A 22,125-nucleotide genomic window follows, 5' to 3' on the forward strand; every position below is an offset into this window, starting at 1 on the left:
AGATGAAAATAGTGCCAATCCGAAGTCCAGTATGGCTTACACAACAGCCATCTTGAAAATCTTAAAATCTCTGTTCCCTCTAAATGGATGTAATATAAACATTGGATTTTCACTGACTCGACATATTTCATATCGTGTCCAGTTGGACCTAAATAAAATTGGTACCAATCTGATATCAAGTATGGTCAGCTTGGCAACCATCCTTGGCAACCATCAACATATCAACCATCCTGAAAATCTTGTTATTACTTTGCTTGAATGGAAAGTCATACTGACAATGGAAAGTTGTTTTCACTAAAAAAAAGTTTTTCTAGTTGGTCCTAAACAAAATGGTTACATTCTGAACTCCAATATGACAGCCATCTTGAAAATCTTAATGCTACTCCTCCTACATGGATGGTCATATCAACATGGGGTTTTCATTTAAAGGCTTCTTACAATGTTTAGTTAGACCTAAATAAATTTGGTGGCAATCTGACATTTAATATGGTCACTGTGAGAGCCATCTTGAAAATCTTATCGCTGCTCCACCTAAATAAATTGTCATATCAGCATAGAGTTTTCACTAAAAGACTTTTTATGATGTCTAGTTGGACCTAAATAAAAATGGTGCTGATCTGAAATCTTGAAAATCTTATTGTCACTTTGCTTACATGGATGGTCATATCAGCATGAGGTTTTCACTGAAAGACTTCTTATATAATGTCTAGTTGGATCTAAATAAAAATGGTGCTGCATACCTGCCAACCATTATGCTTTTGGCATAATCATTACGCTTTTTTTCACTGAATTATGCCTTACACGTATCTGTATTTGGATTATGCATTTTCATTATATCCCCCCTCCCCAAAAAATTAATAATTTGTTTTCTCATGCAAGCGTCTTTGGACGCCTCTACTCCATTTGCATACAAGCGCCTTTGGACACCTCAACACCATTCTCATGGAAGTGCCTTTCGATGCCTGCTGTAAACATCAGCCATTTTGAGTGGGTTTTTGTAGCGCCACCTTTGGGGAAAACCCACTGTTAGATACTATATTCATTGCTGTGAATGACCATTATGTCAGATCAGGTGGTCACTGTTTATGCTCTGGTAGAAATCTGCTATTTAAAGAAAGTGGGTCATATTCTCCACTCTACAAAATGGAGGTCGCAGATTTCGTTCAGTACATACTCGAGTTTTCACGATTAGAATCACAACTATGAAAGCTTCAATAACTTAGGTAAAGGCTCTGATATTTATGTAAGCAGCAATTAGTTTTTATAAATTATCAAATTCAGATGACTTAGTGATGTAGACGCAGACAAAGAACTTGTAAACTTCAAGTATGAGAAATGGCAGCTATGGTTGGTCACGTGGCTTCACTAACTTGATGGTGAATGAATTCTCTCCAGATTTTAAAGCACATAAAAATTCTTCCATGAAAAATAATTACACAGCTATAATGATCGGACTTTACTCTTAAATTTTTCCATGCATAATAGATGTGTACCAAAAATGTAAAATGGTTAAAATTGCTGTTAAATGTAACATACACTGTACTGCTTTACAGTGTGTATGGAGTCAAATAGGTAACAGGTGTTCTATTTATAGCGCACTGCACTGGGTAACTTTGCTACATGTGTATTGAAGAGCTAAAAAGCCATATGCTCATTTTAGAGTCTGTGTAAGAGACTATGGCAACAAAAAGGGCAAAGTCAGAGTGCTCTTCTTTCATTACCAGAATTAACATTAGATTCCACTGGAGAAAACATTTTATTTGCTTGATAATGCTTTGAATAAATATAACTGAGAGATTTTTCAGTATTGTTAACATAAATAAAACTGAATTCAGATCCAGGCTCAGTAACCCAGCACTTAGTGCTCTGCTAGTGTGCAAAACATTCACAGTCTCAGCTGGTACAAAGTGTTTTGAAATGCAGTACGAGAGTCTATTGCTTTTTAAAGCTCAAAGTGTTATATATGAAAACTTTAAGCAGTAATTGATGTTAAAAGTCCAGAGGGATAAATAAATAAATTTGTATATATGTTCATTGAATTATATCATGTTATATGTTGATTACTCTTTTTTGTGTGCTAGGATTACTCTTTTTGTTACACTTTTTCCTTGCCAGGGGTTGGCATGTATGGTGCTGATCTTGAAAGTCTTGTTGTCTTTTCTCCCACTGAATGAATGAGCATTATGAAATGGAGCTTTCATCCAAAAAACTTATAATGATGTCCACTTTGTCCTAAATGAAAATGGGGCTAAGCTGATATCCAGTATGTCTACCTCCACAGCTAATTTGATAATCTTCAGAGATGGTTTAAGTACTTGGCAGTTAAATAGAAGAAATGTTGGTATCTTGAATTCTTGGAAATTCTTTTCTCCCAGTAGAGCCTGTCCCTTTCTGGGACTCTTGTTTGAAGATTGCTTTGGATTTGATTTATTCAGTCCAAGTATTTTTTAGTATGGTAGTGAGGTGATACTTGTTAGAATGTAAAGTGTTAGGTGGTATCTTTGTACAAGACCATAGACATGTTAAGTGTTAGGCAGTATCTTTGTACAAGACCATAGACATGTTAAGTGTTAGGCAGTATCTTTGTACAAGACCATAGACATGTAAAGTGTTAGGCTGTATCTTTGTACAAGACCATAGACATGTAAAGTGTTAGGCAGTATCTTTGTATAAGACCATAGACATGTTAAGTGTTAGGCAGTTTCTCACATAGTTATTGGCAAAGAATTCACACTTTTGGATATAATTCATGTTTGGCATTGGGATGTGTATCTTTGTACAAGACCATGGACATGTTAAGTGTTAGGCAGTATCTTTGTACAAGACCATAGACATGTTAAGTGTTAGGCTGTATCTTTGTACAAGACCATAGACATGTAAAGTGTTAGGCTGTATCTTTGTACAAGACCATAGACATATAAAGTGTTAGGCTGTATCTTTGTACAAGACCATAGACATGTAAAGTGTTAGGCTGTATCTTTGTATAAGACCATAGACATGTAAAGTGTTAGGCTGTATCTTTGTACAAGACCATAGACATGTAAAGTGTTAGGCTGTATCTTTGTATAAGACCATAGACATGTTAAGTGTTAGGCTGTATCTTTGTACAAGACCATAGACATGTGAAGTGTTAGGCTGTATCTTTGTACAAGACCATAGACATGTAAAGTGTTAGGCTGTATCTTTGTACAAGACCATAGACATATAAAGTGTTAGGCTGTATCTTTGTACAAGACCATAGACATGTAAAGTGTTAGGCTGTATCTTTGTATAAGACCATAGACATGTTAAGTGTTAGGCAGTATCTTTGTACAAGACCATAGACATGTAAAGTGTTAGGCTGTATCTTTGTACAAGACCATAGACATATAAAGTGTTAGGCTGTATCTTTGTACAAGACCATAGACATGTAAAGTGTTAGGCTGTATCTTTGTACAAGACCATAGACATGTAAAGTGTTAGGCTGTATCTTTGTAGAAGACCATAGACATGTAAAGTGTTAGGCTGTATCTTTGTACAAGACCATAGACATGTTAAGTGTTAGGCTGTATCTTTGTACAAGACCATAGACATATAAAGTGTTAGGCTGTATCTTTGTACAAGACCATAGACATGTAAAGTGTTAGGCTGTATCTTTGTACAAGACCATATACATGTAAAGTGTTAGGCTGTATCTTTGTATAAGACCATAGACATGTGAAGTGTTAGGCTGTATCTTTGTACAAGACCATAGACATGTGAAGTGTTAGGCTGTATCTTTGTACAAGACCATAGACATGTAAAGTGTTAGGCTGTATCTTTGTACAAGACCATAGACATATAAAGTGTTAGGCTGTATCTTTGTACAAGACCATAGACATGTAAAGTGTTAGGCAGTATCTTTGTATAAGACCATAGACATGTTAAGTGTTAGGCAGTTTCTCACATAGTTATTGGCAAAGAATTTACACTTTTGGATATAATTCATATTTGGCATGGGGATGTGTATCTTTGTACAAGACCATAGACATGTTAAGTGTTAGGCAGTATCTTTGTACAAGACCATAGACATGTTAAGTGTTAGGCAGTATCTTTGTACAAGACCATAGACATGTTAAGTGTTAGGCAGTTTCTCACATAGTTATTGGCAAGAATTCACACTTTTGGATATAATTCATATTTGGCATGGGGATGTGTATCTTTGTACAAGACCATAGACATGTTATGCACCAAATATGGCATGGTGCTAGAGTCACATGTTAGGGAGGATTATTAATTAAGGAAATAAATGAGACATGCTTGCTTTAACAATGAATGAAAAATTCCTGACATACTTTTGTTTCCATCAGGGCTCAGGAAGTGATTAAGAGCCTGGATGGGGAGATAGCAGAGCTAAAAATGAACAACAAAGACCTGATGACTGACATTGAGGCTTGTAGGAGAAGGGAGGCTGAGAAGCTTGAACTGACGGAAAAATTAAGCCATAAAAACGCTGAGCTTCAGTCGGAGAACACAAACCTCAGTAACAGAGTAAGTGTCCTACTGCAGGTTATTTTGGAATTTGTCTGGAGCCTTCCTAAACTGGAATCATTACAGTTTTAAACTATCTAGATTTGTAAACTAAAGAACAAGGGTTTTTAGAATGAAGATAAAAGAAAGTAGCGGCCAGGTTTGTTGAATGAAAGGCTACACAAATAATGTTGGGAAGAATTACCAACCGTCGGGAAGTTACTGGCAGCTTCTTACATACCCACATTGGTTGAGCCCAAGACTCAAACCCACGTGGACAGAGGCAAGGTTCACATGCCACCTTAAAAAGTACTTGAATTTCAATTAATCCTTGAAAAGTACTTCAAAACCATTTTTACCTTGAAAAGTACTTGAAAATAAGCCTTGGTCCTTGAAAAAATATAAAATTAATAGACAAACGAAAATACGAAAGTTTCTTTTCATACTGTTACATCATGTAATTGAAATAAAACTGTTTGCTGTTGGGTGGTTTACAACATGTGACCAATCAGATATTTATAATTGCGAGCAAACCTGATTATAGAACACTCAAAAGTGTGCAAATCTTTTCCAACGATCATTCTTCTTCACCAGTTTATTTTCTGTGGCAGCAGTACATCATTGTACTTTAAATCATGGTGAATAATCTGTTTAAACTATCAAAACAAAAGATAGAGAAAAATATACACAAAAATGGTCACACTTTGTTCTGATTGTACCTTCAAGCTTCTGATTATTGGCGTACGATCTAAAATTTGGAAGTCTGCTGAAAGTCTGTCATTGACTTTTTGTGTGTCACGATCAAACTTTGGGCTTAAATTATGTCTGTATGCCTGTTAACAGAAAGGCTGCTTTCTACACAATGTACTTACATCTATGTGTAAAATGTACCTGTAAAAATTTCAATGAGTGATGATGTGACAGCAGATATAAAAAATTAGACACGGCAACACACAGTATACTTTCATGGCAGATGATTTTAAGATGCTGCATGAATGCATCATATTTGAGTGTAGAATTTGAAGAAAAGATGATTCTACTTTGTCTCCATTTTATCCATCCATCGTATTTTGTTCTTCATATGATGATTTGTGACTGTCATACAAGCAGACTCTGATGTCTAGTAGTTGTACTTGTATTGTAGTTGGAATGAAGAATTTAAAGAACTGTTGAACCTAGTGTACCTTATTTGCTGTGTAATCTATAGGTTTGTTCTTTTCTTCATCATATAATGATCTGAATTCATTTGTTTATCCTAGAAATAAAATGTTATTCTCCTAAGATTTTTTTCTTCTCTATCATAAAGTGTCAAGCCTATTGCACAAACATTACAAGCCCTTTGTCAGGAAATTACAACATTCTCACTAATCCTTTAAATGGCCATTGATAAATATACCTAAAGTGCACTGGGCATCGGGGTCCTTGAAAAAATTAGATAAAGCCCTTAAACTGTCCTTGAATTTGTCTTGCCAAAGGTGTATGATTCCTGAGAGATTAGATGGCAGTGATCGGTGAGTGCTTTAGACCACTTGGCCACCTGGAGCCCCCCATTGATCTGCTGTCCTTCATCTAAAACATTGCAGTGGTCAATTTAATGTTATACAACAACTGTAGTGAAGCAATATAAGAAACATTTTGCTATTATTATAAACTTGTAATAGTATATTTTATCGGCATTTTAATTTTCCAACATGAAAATATGCTGGAATAGTTGTTTCAGCTGACTATTTTGAACTTTGTACAACCACTTCTCCCTAATTTTGAATTTTGTACAGCCACTTCCCCCTAATTTTGAACTTTGTACAGCCACTTCTCCCTAATTTTGAACTTTGTACAGCCACTTCCCCCTAATTTTGAACTTTGTACTTCTCCCTAATTTTGAACTTTGTACAGCCACTTTCCCCTAATTTTGAACTTTGTACAGCCACTTCCCCCTAATTTTGAACTCTGTACAGCCACTTCCCCCTAATTTTGAACTTTGTACAGCCACTTCCCCCTAATTTTGAACTTTGTACAGCCACTTGTCCCTAATATTGAACTTTGTACAGCCACTTCCCCCTAATTTTGAACTTTGTACAGCCACTTGTCCCTAATTTTGAACTTTGTACAGCCACTTCCCCCAATTTTGAACTTTGTACAGCCACTTGTCCCTAATTTTGAACTTTGTACAGCCACTTCTCCCTAATTTTGAACTTTGTACTTCTCCCTAATTTTGAACTTTGTACAGCCACTTCTCCCTAATTTTGCAAACTTTGTACAGCCACTTGTCCCTAATTTTGAACTTTGTACAGCCACTTCTCTCTAATTTTGAACTTTGTACAGCCACTTCCCCCTAATTTTGAACTATGTACAGCCACTTCCCCCTAATTTTGAACTTTGTACAGCCACTTCTCCCTAATTTTGAACTTTGTACATACAGCCACTTCCCCCTAATTTTGAAATTTGTACAGCCACTTCTCCCTAATTTTGAACTTTGTACAGCCACTTCTCCCTAATTTTGAACTTTGTACAGCCACTTCTCCCTAATTTTGAACTTTGTACAGCCACTTCTCCCAAATATTGAATTTTGTACAGCCACTTCTCCCTAATATTGAACTTTGTACAACCACTTCTCCCAAATTTTGAACTTTGTACAGTCACTTCTCCCTAATATTAAATTTTGTACAGCCACTTCTCCCTAATTTTGAACTTTGTACAGCCACTTCTCCCTAATTTTGAACCTTGTACAGCCATTTCTCCCTAATTTTGCAAAATTTGTCCTATTCTGGCTAGAGTGAGACAAGCTTGCCCCTGTAACAAATTCCAACTTGGTACCTGACTTGTTATGATTAAATTTACTTAAAGGCAGTGCCAAATTTTTAAAAACAATTTTATTAGGGAAAAGTCTAAAATTACATTTCCACTCTAGTAATATATATTAAGGATACAAATGGAATGAGGAAAAAGTTATGGCATGCAGAAAGGTTCTGGGGCCACAGTTAATATAGCAGAATCTTCCCAGTACCTAGAAATGTACTGACTACTGGGGCAATTTTCAATGCAGAATCCCATGCTCCAGGTGTCCTGACAATGACTGCATTAAATACATGTCCATAGATTATGTTGAAAGTAGATGTTAGGGCACCAACTAGACATAAGTGGAATTTTAAAAGTTGTTCTTTTTATACACACTCAGGGCTTTATATGAACATGTACAGTGAAGCAGAGTAAAGTTAACATATTTATTATGTAAGTTAAAATGAGTTACATGCAAATGTACATGAATTTTAATAGTTATATTTGTTTCTAGTGATGCATCCTGTGGATTTAGTATTTAGTCATTTCAGTTTCATCTATGAAAAATGTTTCAAAAGACCTGGCATTTGTTATTTAAAAAAGTGTGGCAACCCAGTTGTATGTAAAGGTCTTATACTGCAATAATAGGTCCTGTTTATACATATATCAGTACAGTGTTTAGAACTGAAAATTTAAGGATGAAATTCTTCCCTCTATTTGATAAAAGGCAGAAATTTTTATATGTAATGGATTTATTGAAAAAAATAATGATGACATATGATAATATAATACAATTTTCACACATTTTGGTTAATAATTTTTCTTGAGGTTTTAGAAATAAGCATAAAAGATGTAAGCGTATATCCTAAAATAGATGCTGTCAATATATAGTTACCTTTGTAGTAAGACTACCATGATTCCTAATGACTGCATATTGCTGGTCCCCTGAGTGGTTCTTGCACATAGGTTTGCATATCATTTTGTTTAGAACATTATCAGGGCTGTTCCAGTAAAACATACATGGGACCCAGGGAAAGGCACTTTTATTGTGGAGTACTCACCCATAGATGTAATTTAGAATTTTCTTCATCTCATTATTATTATTATTATTATTATTATTATTAATATTATTATTATATGGACTCAGTGCAATCATAGTACCCTGACATATTTATATAAAAAAACTTCCTTCCCTGGGTACCATGTATGTTTAAATGGAACAGCCTTCACATCACTGAATTGAATATGGTGATAATTATTTGTAATATGGGTATTCAGTCAAAATTTGTGGTCCGTGGTTGTCATAACAACTGTTTGGTTTCTGTGGCAGTCATGTGTGAAATGTCTTTTTTTTTATAGCATCCACAGTCTGGTGGTCTAGTATGGTTGATCTTAGTAGGAATGTTACTAAGAAAAAGTGAAAATGGAATATTATGTTGTCATCTGTCCGTATGAATGAACCTTACCATGTTAAAAACCACATACATGCATCTTACATCTGGTTACAGTTGTCATTAGTAAACATTGTATTCCATCTTAGGTCCTGGCCTTGACAGGTGAGATTCAGACAATTACCATGGAACACCAGGATCAGGAGAGCAAGCTGAAAGAATTGGTAAGTATTTACATTATATTACTAGAGTAAACATTCAGGAAAAGTTTCTTTGTAAACTTTAGACAACAAATTCAAACTTTTCAATATAGTTTTAAGAATTCAGATGTTGGTATGAGGGTTTTCCTGAGGATTTTTTTCAAGGCGTTTCAGGCTTTATCAGCTGGTATCACATGACCAGTATCTTTTGAAATAGCTAGGCTTCCAAGTGACAAAGTAATTAATACTAATTACTTGATCAGTTAAGTATCATCTTGGTTGTACCTTTGTATTCATGCCTTCTATTTTTATGACTAACTTCATAATTAAACCTAAAACCAATGACACATATAATGGCCAAAAGATAGTTTACAATGATTTGTGTAAAGTATATTGCTTTTGAAATCAAGGCATGTTGAAGATTCACAGCATTTCTCTTACTGGCAGTAATATTTCTCAGCATGTCAGAGCTGACATACTTGAAAGACCTGCAAAGAACACTGATGTGTGTGGTTTTTACGGTGAAGAACCTGGGAGAACTTTGTGTGAATGATCATTATGTGAAATAAAAGGGAGAACCTGGTGTGAATGGTATTTAAAGTGAAGGAAATGGAAGAACCTGTTGTTAATGGTATTTAAGGGGAAGAAAATAGAAGAACCTGGTGTGCATGGTATTTAAGGGGAAGAAAATAGAAGAACCTGGTGTGAGTGGTATTCATTGTGAAGGAAATGGGAGAACCTGGTGTATGTGCCAAAGTGAAGTAAACAGGAGAATCTAGTGTTAGTGATTTTTAAAGTGAAAGAATCATGATAATTTGTTGTGAGTGGCCTTTAAAGTGGAGGAAACATGAGAATCTTGTGTGAATGATCTTAAAGTGAAAGAAATGGGAAAACCTGGTGTGAATGATCTTAAAATGAAAGAAATGGGAAAACCTGGTGTGCGAGATTTTTAAAGTGAAGGAAATGGGAAAACTTGGAAAAATCATTGACATTGGATTAGGGACTACCTATGTTTGCATATGCCAGAAATGGAGATCAAAATCCTGGACCAGAGAGAACTTGAATTAGCTTTATACCATTATACTATGCTGGATTTTCTTTGTTATGTGAATACATTTACAAAGGTATTGACCAACAGAATTGATTAAAAGCCATTATCCAACAGTAATATGCTTTCTGATTGGCTGCCACAGTAAGATTTCTCTTTCTAAGGATGCATCTGATGTTGTGGAAAATGCTGTTATTCCAAAGCTGGTGAGGTTATAAATTCAGCAGAACTCCAAATTTGGAGACAAGTACACATTTTCAGTACTTTGAATCAAAATGTTTATTCAGCGAAACATGATAGTTGGTCCATAACTTCTGACTACAATATATACGCAACCTTTTTATCGAGAGAATGACTGAAAATTTGATGAATGTGTTATATATTGTACTGTGGTATAGCAAGAATGATCTAAACATTCTATGACTGCATTTTGTACAGTACTGTGGTATAGCAGGAATGATCTAAAAATTCTGTGACTGCATTTTGTACTGTACTGTGATATAGCAAGAATGATCTAAACATTCTATGACTGCATTTTGTACAGTACTGTGGTATAGCAAGAATGATCTAAAAATTCTATGACTGCATTTTGTACTGTACTGTGATATAGCATGAATGATCTAAAAATTCTGTGACTGCATTTTGTACTGTACTGTGGTATTTTGTACTGAAGTGTGTTATAGCAAGAATGATCTAAAATGTCTATGACTCCATCATGTACTGTACTGTACTGTGATATAGCAAGAATGATCTAAAAATTCTATGACTTCATTTTGTACTGTACTGTGATATAGCAAGAATGATCTAAAAGTTGTATGACTGCATTTTGTACAGCAAGAGTGATAAAAAACTGAATGAGTGTATGTACGAGACTGTGAGGGGTAATGGTGGTGGTGGGTAATAAACAAAATGCCAGTCAAATGTTTAGTGATAATTTTACAGCCTGCCGATTCATATAACAATCAGGATTAAGACAGCCCCATTAATCATTAGTCTGTAAGAACAGTATATATGATCTGTAGGCTTAGGTTTCTGCAACTTAAGTGAATTATTTTTATCATTTTGTCAGCTTGGCAAGAGATCCAAGACAAAAGATCAAGAACCATGATGCAACCGTGTCATAATCCAAATGTTATAACAAATTACGTTATTGCAGGTTTATGACAAGGTGTTTTCAAAATGATACTGCATTAGTATGTTATAAAGACCAAATTATTAATGCACCAAAATATCTTTTTACTTCACTGCTTTGCTCATATCTAATTTTTGAAAAGTCTTTTAAAATATTGATATGATCTTAAGGGCTATTCCATTTAGACATATATGGCACCCTGGGAAGGTGGGTTTAAAAAAAAATGTGCAAGGGTACTCTAATTACTCGACAAGTTCATGTGAAAATGATACAGAATTCTAAATGGCATCTATTAAAAGTGCCTTCCTTGGGCCCCATGTATATTGTAATGGAACAGCCTTAATCACCCCAAATCACATTTAGATTATGCACAGATTGTGTTATTTGATCTGAATTATGTCAATTTTTTGATAAAATTCATTTTAATAAAGTTTGATTTTCATCAATTTTTACCTCATTTCCTTCTACAGTTGTAGAGAAATTATAATTAAATCACACAGATTTTGATTATGGTAAGTGGAAGAAATGCTGAGAAGGATCTGAGTATTTTGTAAAATGCAGTGAAAACTTCTAATGTTTTTTCAGGTTTTTGAAAGAACTGCAGAAATATCATGACTGTCTTGTAAAAATGACTTCATATCAAAGTTACCACGAGTATTGCCTATGCACCTTTTTATGTGTATGGTCCTTGATGGAAAATTTATTAACTTTATAGGTTGACAAACTTGCACAGGTGCAGAAGGAAAGGCAAGAAGAAGTGACCAGTTTGAAAGATCAGCTGTCAGAAAAAAATATAACTGGCAAGTTGCAATTTTCCAGTCTTTTTACAATTGTGTCTGTTTTAGTTTCCATGATAGCTAGTGGTTAAGGAGATAATGACGTGGGTTTAATTCCCACCTTTGGATCAGCCCTGATCAGCTACCATGGCATGTCCTTTCACAAGACACTAAACTCTGCGTAGCACAATATAACCTTCAAATACAAAAGAAAAACATCATTTCTCTGCATAACACTAAAGCAGGTGTTACATTGGAAAGACTTACTTGGACTAGTGTACAAGTTTAGCGTATCTGTCTTCTTTAGAGTACAGTAAAGAACCTTGCCTTGATATTGCATGTGTTACGTTAGGTTGCATATTGTAAATAGTCTGATTGTCTGTTCATTACACTGCTTTTGCTGACATCATTAAATTCTAGCTGGTTAGTGATCTACCTTGTTGCACCAATATTTACTACCAAGAATTGTGTTAATTCTGTAGACAGGTGTAGGCAAATGAAGGGACATAAATTTTTGTTCACTAGGACATGCAGTCTTTTATATTTTTATAATATGCAAGACATTTTGGTTCTCAAATTTAAATATTTTATTACAGTGAATGATTTGTCAAGGAAAGTTGAGGATGGGCGGGATGAAATCAGGACTCTTAAGAGGAAACATGCCAGTAATGTCAAGGTGGGTTTTTAAAAGGGGAAGAAAAATTAAACAGTATACGTCTCACCTGCATCAGCAGATAGCAAAGTGTAGGTTTTGCCTTTTTACAGTGATGATGGTAGTTTTATTGACAGCATAAAGAGTTTGTGTTAAGCTTTAATGTTAAATTGTCTGAGAGTCATATGACATCATAACAGTTTGTGGGAAGGACAGAATTTTATCTTAAAACACTTTTCATATGCAGTGTTTTTATTTATTTTTGTAGGTTGTTGTTGTTGTAGTGTTTAACGCCATTTTTCAGCACACGATAGGCTATACATGGTGGCCAGTATTAATGGTGGAGGAAGAACCCGGGAAAACCTCGGAAAGAACCACCTACCCACGAGAAGCTACTGGCAAGCTTTCTCACATACCCACATTGGCTGAATCCGAGACTCGAACCCACGCAGGCAGAGGTGAGATGGCAGTGATCCGTAACGGAGAGCGCTTTAGACCACTCGACCACTCAGGGCCCCTATTTTTGTAGGTACCATCTGTACTCACTTCTAAGTTGACTCCAACTGCACACTGCACAGACCCAGATTGGCCATTGCATAGTGTAATGACAGATCATGTCTATGCAGTTTGTCAGGAATAATCATAAGAGCAAATAACATAGACTTGTTTCAAAAGAGGAGGATTTTTCCTGGCCGAATTTAGAGCATGCAGTGGACAAAAGTAACAATTAAACAATAAATTTGAATATTTAGGTGTATATTTAAATATGCTTAGTTAATAAACAGTCTTGTAAATATTTCATTCCTGAGCTTAATAAAATAATCACATTAACTGTCCATTCCAAGTAAAAATCATAATATTAGTACTATTCTTATTAATTAAAACACACCATCATCACTCTCAGAATTGACTTAAATAGCACTGAAGCACTATCCAGTATGAAGTATTTATCACTTTTTCAGCTTCGACACTAGCAGGATACAAAAGTCATTTCTGTCCACTCTGACTTTTAATGTAAATTTTTTGTTTACCTTTTTTATCAACTCCAATTTCAGGACTGGTTCAGTACATGCATGTATATAATTTTAGATGGTAGTATTTTACAACAGATGATCCCATGTAGGACTGAAGATTTTATACAATTTAACAGCCAACTGACTTGAAACTTTATAAAATCAAATACTTCAGACTGCCAGTAGAAACAATCAAAACACTTGACTTACCATCTCATTTTTTTCTAATGGAGTTATAGTGTTTGAAACATTGATTGAGAGGGATGTCTTATAATTAAATATCCACTCAGGAATATCACAGGAAGTGCAGTCTGATACCTAATGGACCCACATAGTAGAACTACATGTATATTAATGGGACTTGCCTACACAATAGTCCTTTAGCTGGCATGGAAGGTAATGTTTCAATTCTCATTTTTAGATGTTTTGCTAATGAGACATGTTGTTTGAAAAAGAGGACCAAGTCTAGAAACCCCACAGTATATTTTTACCATTTTACACCAAAAAAACAGCAGTGATGAGCTATTTCTCCTTCAAATATGTTCCCCGATCACATTAACGTTAGGGATATAAGCCTGCTACCTCTCGAATCCAGCCATACTAAAAGACAAAAATTCGTCTTTTCTGACTATCTCATATAGACCAGAGGGCAATAACTCTTGCCCCTTACCTCCCCTTGCCACCGCCAGGTGTCACTAGTTTTTAAGCTTCGCTTGTACTGATAACACGTACATTATACATCCAAACAATCCAAGCCATCTTAGCATTAAATTGGACCATCCAAAGTTAAATTTGGATTTATTGCGTTCGACAATCATTCTTCTACAGGTTGTATACATTATTTTAACAATTTTTTCAAAATTGAGTGACTTTGTCACCCTTATGGATTTCGTCTACTGAAGACCATGTTACACACGCTATCGCTGAACTCGTGTTGTCAATTTAGAGTTAACGCGACACTGACTAATTTCGCTTACTCCGTTAGTAATGGTTGTGGTATTAGCGAATTAATAACATGCTGAATTGCTAATTTGTGCTTTGTTTTCTTTTCTTGTGTTGTTTCAGTAGAAATGTCAACCAAATGCATGAAATGCAAAAAGTTCAAAGCAAAAGATGACAACCATGATTCTTGTATTGTATGTACCAAGTGTACTTCATCATCTATACCATGCAGCGTGTGTAATACTTGGACAGAGCAAATGTGGGCTGATGTAGTCCAGAAGGCAGCAAAAGGAAGGGATAGACGGAATAAGTCAAAGAAAGATAGCATTGATGTCCTCAGTATACATCCAAAGACAGCCTCCATTGCGAGTCTTGTGGGGGACATTGGGGTCCCCCCTCCACCTAAAGTTCGTTGTTTGTAACCGTCAGCCATAGTAACGTCAGCGGCAATGGAGGAAAATAATGTTGACAGGGTACAACAGTCCACTTTTGAACAGATGCGTCGTTTGGTCCAGGAAACGACAACGCAGCTATTGACATCAGGCCAGATATTACCCTTATTTCCCTCGCTCGCTTCCACAGCTTTTTCTGACTCTTTGGGGGAATGTTCCCCCAATTTTAGGCTGCCCAGTGGGTGTAAATCCCCCCGCATGTCCGAGCATGGCCTTCGGGCCTGTAAGTCAGGACGCATGGGGTTTTTACTGGATCCATTAGATCCATTTCATTATACAACCTCTATGTCACTGGCCGTCCAGCTGTCCCAGCATGGGGACCCTTTTGCTAAAACGGTCCGACCAAATATGATTTACGGGGATCTTAGTGATAAATCCATCCGTCAAGCTGTACCGCCGGCAACATAACAATACTATGGTGGAGATTTTAGTGAGAAATCTGTCTGTCCAGCCAGGCCATTGGAGCAGCCGGTACCGGTGATAGCAGGACTGTCGCCAACATTTAGGCCGACCACAAGCCAGACAAACCAGCCGGCAGGGCCGTCCGTCCATATGTTCACGGCTTATCCACAAGGGAGAGTTAGTGACAGTGTCAAGGATGACGGAATTGCGTCATCTATGCCACCTGGTATGCTCTATCCAGAAATGCAAGCTATTCCAGAACACGACTCGGCACACAGTGAGGGTGACGAAACTCCTGCAAATCAGCCGTACACAGATCCAACCATGGAACGGACTGAGTTTGGCTTCAAGGCGGCAGTGGAAGAAATTTATAGGGTGTTGGCAACTTCAGAATGCCCTCCACCTCTTACCGCCACTCAAGACTACAAAGTTAAGGCGTCTGTAGATCTTGACGGGGAGGAAGAGACGCCGTCCTTCTGGCTCCTTCCCCAGTCAGCAAAAATTAAGGAGATCAGTGATCATCTATCAGGACGAATAGGTGATCCGGGGAATGCTAAGGCGTTCTTTTCAGAAAGCCAAGTACCAGCGACGTTCTCGTGTCACTGGTACAAAACTCATTCAGACGCCTTCAGTATGGATCTTCCGGCCCTGGACAAAAATATGGCAGCAGTTCACATGTCCGCTCCACTGTTTTACAAAGTGGACAAAATTGTGTTCCATGCCACATCAAAGCTAGTCTGGAACGTAGTCGCTACGTCTTCAATGTTAGACTTGGCTTCATTAGCCATTTTCCGACTCGCAGAAAAATCCGACAATGACCATGCTTGGGAAGCGACGGCCCGGATTGCTAGAGTTATTAACAGGGCAGCTCACCATTCCATGGCTAATGCGTTGACTGCTTCTGCCAACTTAGACCTGATACGATGTGACGCATGTCTGCGGTCCACGTCGCTCAAGCCCCATCATGCTCTGGCTTTACGGATGATTCCGTTTGGGTCACCTTTACTCTTTGGAGGGAAATTGAAGAAGTTCGGAAGCACGCAGCTCAGGAACTGCCCCTCCAACTCACCGCCCAACCCTCGGAGGCGTTTAGAGGGGTGATTGGTGGACCAGGGACAAGGGATCTTTACAATCAAATGTGCAGTATAGATCCCAACCCAATGCCAGGAGACAACAGTCTAATCAAGCTAGGAGGCAACCATACAGAGGCGGCAAGAAACAAAGTTTCTCCATCTTCAAGCCTCCTAACTCTAAAAGTTGACATACCCTCTCCACCACCCGCGAACAGCCTACCTGTGGGCAGCTGCCTCCTGCAATTTCAGGACCACTGGACCACCTTTTTTCCTCAGAACGATTGGGTGATCCAGGTCATTTTGGAGGGGCTTCGGATTTCATTTATCCAACCCCCTCCCCTGTTCTCCTGTCCCCTCTTCACGGACGTACCGTCTGATCGGGAGAAGGATACCTTTCTACAACAGGAGATACGGTCACTCATAGAAAAACGGGCAGTGGAGATTGTGAAAAAACCGCAATTGTGAAAAAACTGCAATCGCCGGGGTTTTATTCCAGGCTGTTTCTTATCCAGAAGGCAAACAGCAAGTTGAGGCCGATCATCGACCTGAGTCGCCTCAACCAATACATTTTACCACCAAAATTCAAGATGGAAACGATGAGATCAATCCATCTTTCCATCCAGCGGGACGAGTATGCCATCAGTCTAGATATGACCGATGCATATTTTCACATCCCTATCCACCCCACATCACGGAAATTTCTCCGATTCGCTTACCACGATGCGGTTTATCAGTTCCAGGTCCTACCCTTTGGCATCAACATCAGCCCTTGGGCTTTTACCAAGGTTATGGATTGCGTCGTCACCCTGTTCCGCTCGACTTCATCTACAGGGATGGCAGTGTACTTGGACGACATCCTCCAGAAACATATGGTAAGTTCTATTCTGCTCAAAGGCAGAAACGATCGTTTAGCACTTTTAGATCATCTAGGCTTTCTCGTGAACTGGAAAAAGTCCGATCTCCGTCCATCCCAGTGTTTTGTCCATCTGGGTATGGAGTTTCTCACCGACCTGAATCTGGTACGGCTTCCTCACGCTCACATAATCCGGATCATCGAACTCGTCGAGTCCATTTCCAACAGGATGTGGATTTCAGCGAGAGAATTCTTGCAACTCCTCGGATTATTCAATGCGGCGGCAGACTTGATCCCGCTTGGCCGTCTTTTTATGCGTTCTTACAAATGATGTTACTGGCACAATGGCGCCCCTTTTCAAGTCCCCTTAATCAAACAATAATGATCTCGCCTGAGATATGATCATCCCTGCATCAGTGGCACAACCTCGGTTGGCTGTCCATGGGGATTCCTCTGGAGATGCCACAAGCGGAGATAACGGTATGTACCGACGCCAGTACCTACGGTTGGGGTGCCCAGCTGTTGCCGGACTTTGCTACAGTCAGCGGCACGTGGGAGCCAGGGGAGAGGCCTCTCCACATCAACCTTTTAGAAATGAGGGCTGTCATCAATGCCTCTCATTTCTGGAAGGATCAACTCTCAGGAAAAACTGTCCTCATTATGTCAGACAACTCTGTGGTGGTGACTTACCTCCTCAAACAAGGGGGCACCAAATCACCAGACCTGTGCATTCTGATCTGGCAGTTTCTACGTTGGTGCGACAACCTCCACATCAGTGTACAAATCAGACACATTCCCGGCAGACTCAATGTCTTGACCGACACTCTATCCAGGAAAGGTCAAGTCATTCACACGGAATGGTCACTCCATCAATCAGTCTTTCTTCAGATTTGCACACTTTGGGGGCGTCCGATGATTGATCTTTTTGCGGCAAGGTGGAATTGCAAGTTGCCCATCTTCGTCTCTCCGGTTCCAGACCCAGAGGCTTGATCCGTGGACGCTCTGTCCATCAGCTGGGAGGGGCTGTGGGCATTCGCCTACCCTCCCACGGTTTTGGTAATGAAAATAATCCAGAGGTTAAGGGGTCAGAACTGTCAGATGATTCTGATTGCCCCTCTCAGATGGAACAAGTCCTGGGTCACCGATCTACTCGATCTAGCGATAGATCTACCCACGAAGATTCCAACCAGCCCAAATCTTCTCAAACAACTGCGGTCACGGGTGTTCCACCCCTGCCCGAACCGTCGTCTTCTTCACGCTTGGCTCTTGTCCAGACAGCCTTGCGAGACAAACAATTTAAACCTTCGATTGTGGAGAGAATCTCAAGAGCAAGAAGGCCTTCCACTCCGAAGGCTTACGAGTGAAAGTGGCGTGTTTTCAGGGACTGGTGCCATATCAATAACATCGTCCCTTTGAGTGTCTCAATCCCTCAACTGGCCGACTGTTTTCTCTGGCTTTTCGAGGAGAAACAGTTGGCTCCAATTACTATCAAAGGCTACCGCTCCATGATATCAGACACATTCCGCCATCATGGTAGATGTGATATTGGGCATAACAAAGATCTATCAGATCTTTTAGACAATTTTGATTTCAATCGACCAAAATCCCTCACCCTGTTTCCAAAATGGAATCTGTCCTGGGTTTTAACATGGCTCAATTCAGACAAATTTGAACCTTTAGCCCACACTTCCTTAAAGCTACTATCATACAAAACATGTTTCTTGATAGCCTTAGCTTCAGCATGCAGGGTGAGCGCGTTACATGCCCTTTCCAGTGACCCAAACTTTCTTCAGTTCAGATCAGATGGTTCGGTGGTCCTCCTGACGCAACCAGGCTTTGTAGCCAAAAATAGGTTACCATCCATTGGCAATCAAAGAATCGTCATTCACTCGCTCTCTTCCATAGATAAGTCAAGAGCAGCAGCCATGCAAGATCCTGTTCATGCACTCAAGCACTATTTAAAATGCACAGAGGCGTGTCGGGACACACGTAAACGCCTCTTTCTTCCGGTCAAAGCTGGTAAACGGGATATCACCCCTCAAGCACTTGTTTCATGGTTGAAGTGGGTTATACGCTCAGCGTACTCTGAGGTCTCACAAGATCAGAGTCGCCTCATGAAGATTACGGCTCATGAGATTAGAGCAATCTTGGCGAGCCTGGCATTCGAACGCAATGTTTCGATTTGAGATATAATAGAAGCTGTTGGCTGGCATGCAGAGTCAACCTTCAGTTTTATCTCAGAGATTTGGCTTTGCAGAGGCAAACCTTGAATCTGGTAGGTCCGGTGTCGGCAGCCCAGATGACCACCAGACCCATTTAAAACAATCAGCACAGCCTATCAGCTTCGCTGGATTCGCCAGTGAAATTTCTTAGGTAAGAAGATTTCAATAACTATCTTCATAACTGTATATAGGGGTCACATATCACGGGACCCTAGGCTGTGTTGCTGATGAAATTAGGAGAACGGGTTATCTTTCAAATGGGGAATCCAGCCATCATTCCCTAGAAGGTACCTGGGGTGGAGGTAGGATGCTCAGCATTCGCTCCTCCTATTACCTATTCTCCTAATGTTAATATGATCGGGGAACATATTTGAAGGAGAAAGCAAATTTTTAGTAAATTATGTTTCTCCGAGAATACTTACCTGATCACATTACTTAAAAACCCTCCCAACCACCCTGCTATGCGAGCATCCTCGTATAATATATATCGCTCAGCTTAAAAAACTAGTGACACCTGGCAGTGGCAAGGGGAGGTAAGGGGCAAGAGTTATTGCCCTTTGGTCTATATGAGATAGAAAAGACGAATTTTCGTTTTTTAGTAGGGCTGGATTCGAGAGGTAGCAGGCTTATATCCCTAATGTTAATGTGATTGGATAAGTATTCTCGGAGAAACATAATTTACTAAAAATTTGCTTTCCTCTGAAATTTTCATCATTCTTTCATTCAGTATTTATTTCTTATTTTAGGACTTGACAAGACAGTTACAGCAGGTGAGAAGGAAGTTAGAATCATATGAAGTCAGTACAAATGGTGAAAGAGACACAACCAGTCTGGGATCCCGCACAAGCTCAAATGGTTCCCTGAACACTGTTGGGACCAGTGCTGAACAGACCCCTTCTAACGCAGTGGGCAGTTATCAGTCAGGCCACCATTTGCAACAGCAGACCAGTGAGGAGCATGTGCGTACATATTTGTATAAATCAGTTCTAAATGTTATTGCATAAGGTTATAATCTTTTTTTAGATAATTTATTTTGACTTATTTATGAAGAAATGAGATAGCCAGGGAAACTAATTTTCAGGAAACTAGAAAAATTCTAAATAATTTCAGTATTTTTCAGTGCAAGACATGTATGCATCATGATTATCATAAATTTATTATATCAGCCATATATCTCTTAACAAGAAAGACTCAAAGGTATAGAGAAAATCTTTGGTAATGTTTTCCTAGCTCTTGTTGAATAAGATGTGTGCTTGAAAAATCTACTTTGCAGTCAAATATTCTCCCACGGAATTCCTGAAATTTATGCCTAAAATTAGTGACTTAAATTGTGTAATGTATCCCTCCCTTGATATAGGCTTGGGTTGCACTAACACATGACATCATTCCAGAACAAGCCAACAGTCCATTAATGTACTGAACTGTCGTCTTGAATATAAACAAGTTATTTTGATACAGTCACAACTCTTTTTATACAAAGGTAGATAGTTTTTTAAGGGAATGTCAAAATGTAAAGTAACCCTTTTCTAAGAAACTTTTTCTTACTGGCATATGTAGTTAAGCAGAGCAAGGTAACAATTTTATTCTGTAGATAAATCCATACTTGCAAATTTATGTAAAATTTTCTTGTTACATTTGTGTCTACTGATACATGTTGTTGATTTGTATATGATAATATGCCTATTTCATGTTATTGAAGAGTCTCAAATCAGAAACAACTTTTGATTTTAAAAGTGCAGTTGTCTAAGCCTACATGTTTTTTTGTTTTTTTAAAATTCTGTTCACTAAGGGCCATACATGAATTCTGAAAAAATGAATTTCATCCAGGAAAAAGCCCTCGAAAAGCCTGGAATATCTTATTTAAATAAGTTGGGTAACTCTGTTAAATATTCTTTCTATCACTGAACAGATTAACTGTAGTTATAGCATTAATCATTTTAGTTTCATAAATATCCAAAAGATCACTGTTCATTTCATAATCTAAAACAAATTCTCTTCACTACAATCTATGCTAGTGAGGTCTTTGTTCTCGTGATACATCACTTCTACATGCTTTCCAGGGGCAGTTAATAACCTGTACACATGTTAGTGAGGGTCACACTTTTGGATGCAATAATTTGGAAACTATTTAACAGAATTTTAAAACTGCAGTTACAATATAGTCTTAGATATGGAAGATTTGTAAAAAGTAGAAATAGAAACCTCCTTATTTGACCTTTCAGTATGTTGGTTGAAAAGTTAGAATTGGGGCTTAGATTGTGAAAACAATATCAAATGGTTTTTAATAAATATATTGATCATAGACTATGAGATGCTCTGTTGTCCATTGCTCATCACCCATTAATCCATTATTAAAATGTTGCCACTCCTCCTAATGAGATGATTACTATGAACTTGTACTCGCATCCATTGGTCTAAATGAAAATGGTGCTGATCTGATTTCTGATATGGCTGACAGCAAACATCTTGAAACTCTTCCTGAATGACCTGGGGTTTTGACCACAAGACTTCTTACTTCTTGGTTCTGAATTTAGAACGGTGCCACCTGCACATCTGACTGCTCTGGTGGCCTAATGGTTAGAACGTCTGCCTCGAATGCGGGAGGTCATGGGTTCGATCCCCGGCCGAGTCATACCAAAGACTTACAAAAATGGTACTAACAGCTGCCTTGCTTGGCGCTCAGCATTAAGAGGTTAGTGTTAGAAC

The 22,125-nt window shown here is 38.3% G+C and overlaps 1 protein-coding gene across 1 annotated transcript in view; it reads left to right on the forward strand.

The window, feature by feature from the left end:
- LOC149795622 (coiled-coil domain-containing protein 186-like) overlaps positions 1 to 22,125 on the forward strand; it is a 91,581-nt gene that overhangs the window by 40,478 nt on the left and 28,978 nt on the right. The window contains exons 10-14 of the mRNA XM_089965453.1: positions 4,329 to 4,509; positions 8,804 to 8,878; positions 11,750 to 11,834; positions 12,407 to 12,486; positions 20,166 to 20,378. Coding sequence (XP_089821579.1) covers positions 4,329 to 4,509; positions 8,804 to 8,878; positions 11,750 to 11,834; positions 12,407 to 12,486; positions 20,166 to 20,378 — 634 coding nt within the window. The remainder of the gene's footprint in view (positions 1 to 4,328; positions 4,510 to 8,803; positions 8,879 to 11,749; positions 11,835 to 12,406; positions 12,487 to 20,165; positions 20,379 to 22,125) is intronic.

This window comes from Sinohyriopsis cumingii, chromosome 7 (assembly GCF_028554795.1).
Source record: "Sinohyriopsis cumingii isolate HCF-2022 chromosome 7, ASM2855479v2, whole genome shotgun sequence".
In the NCBI taxonomy this organism is placed as follows: Eukaryota; Metazoa; Mollusca; class Bivalvia; order Unionida; family Unionidae; genus Sinohyriopsis; species Sinohyriopsis cumingii.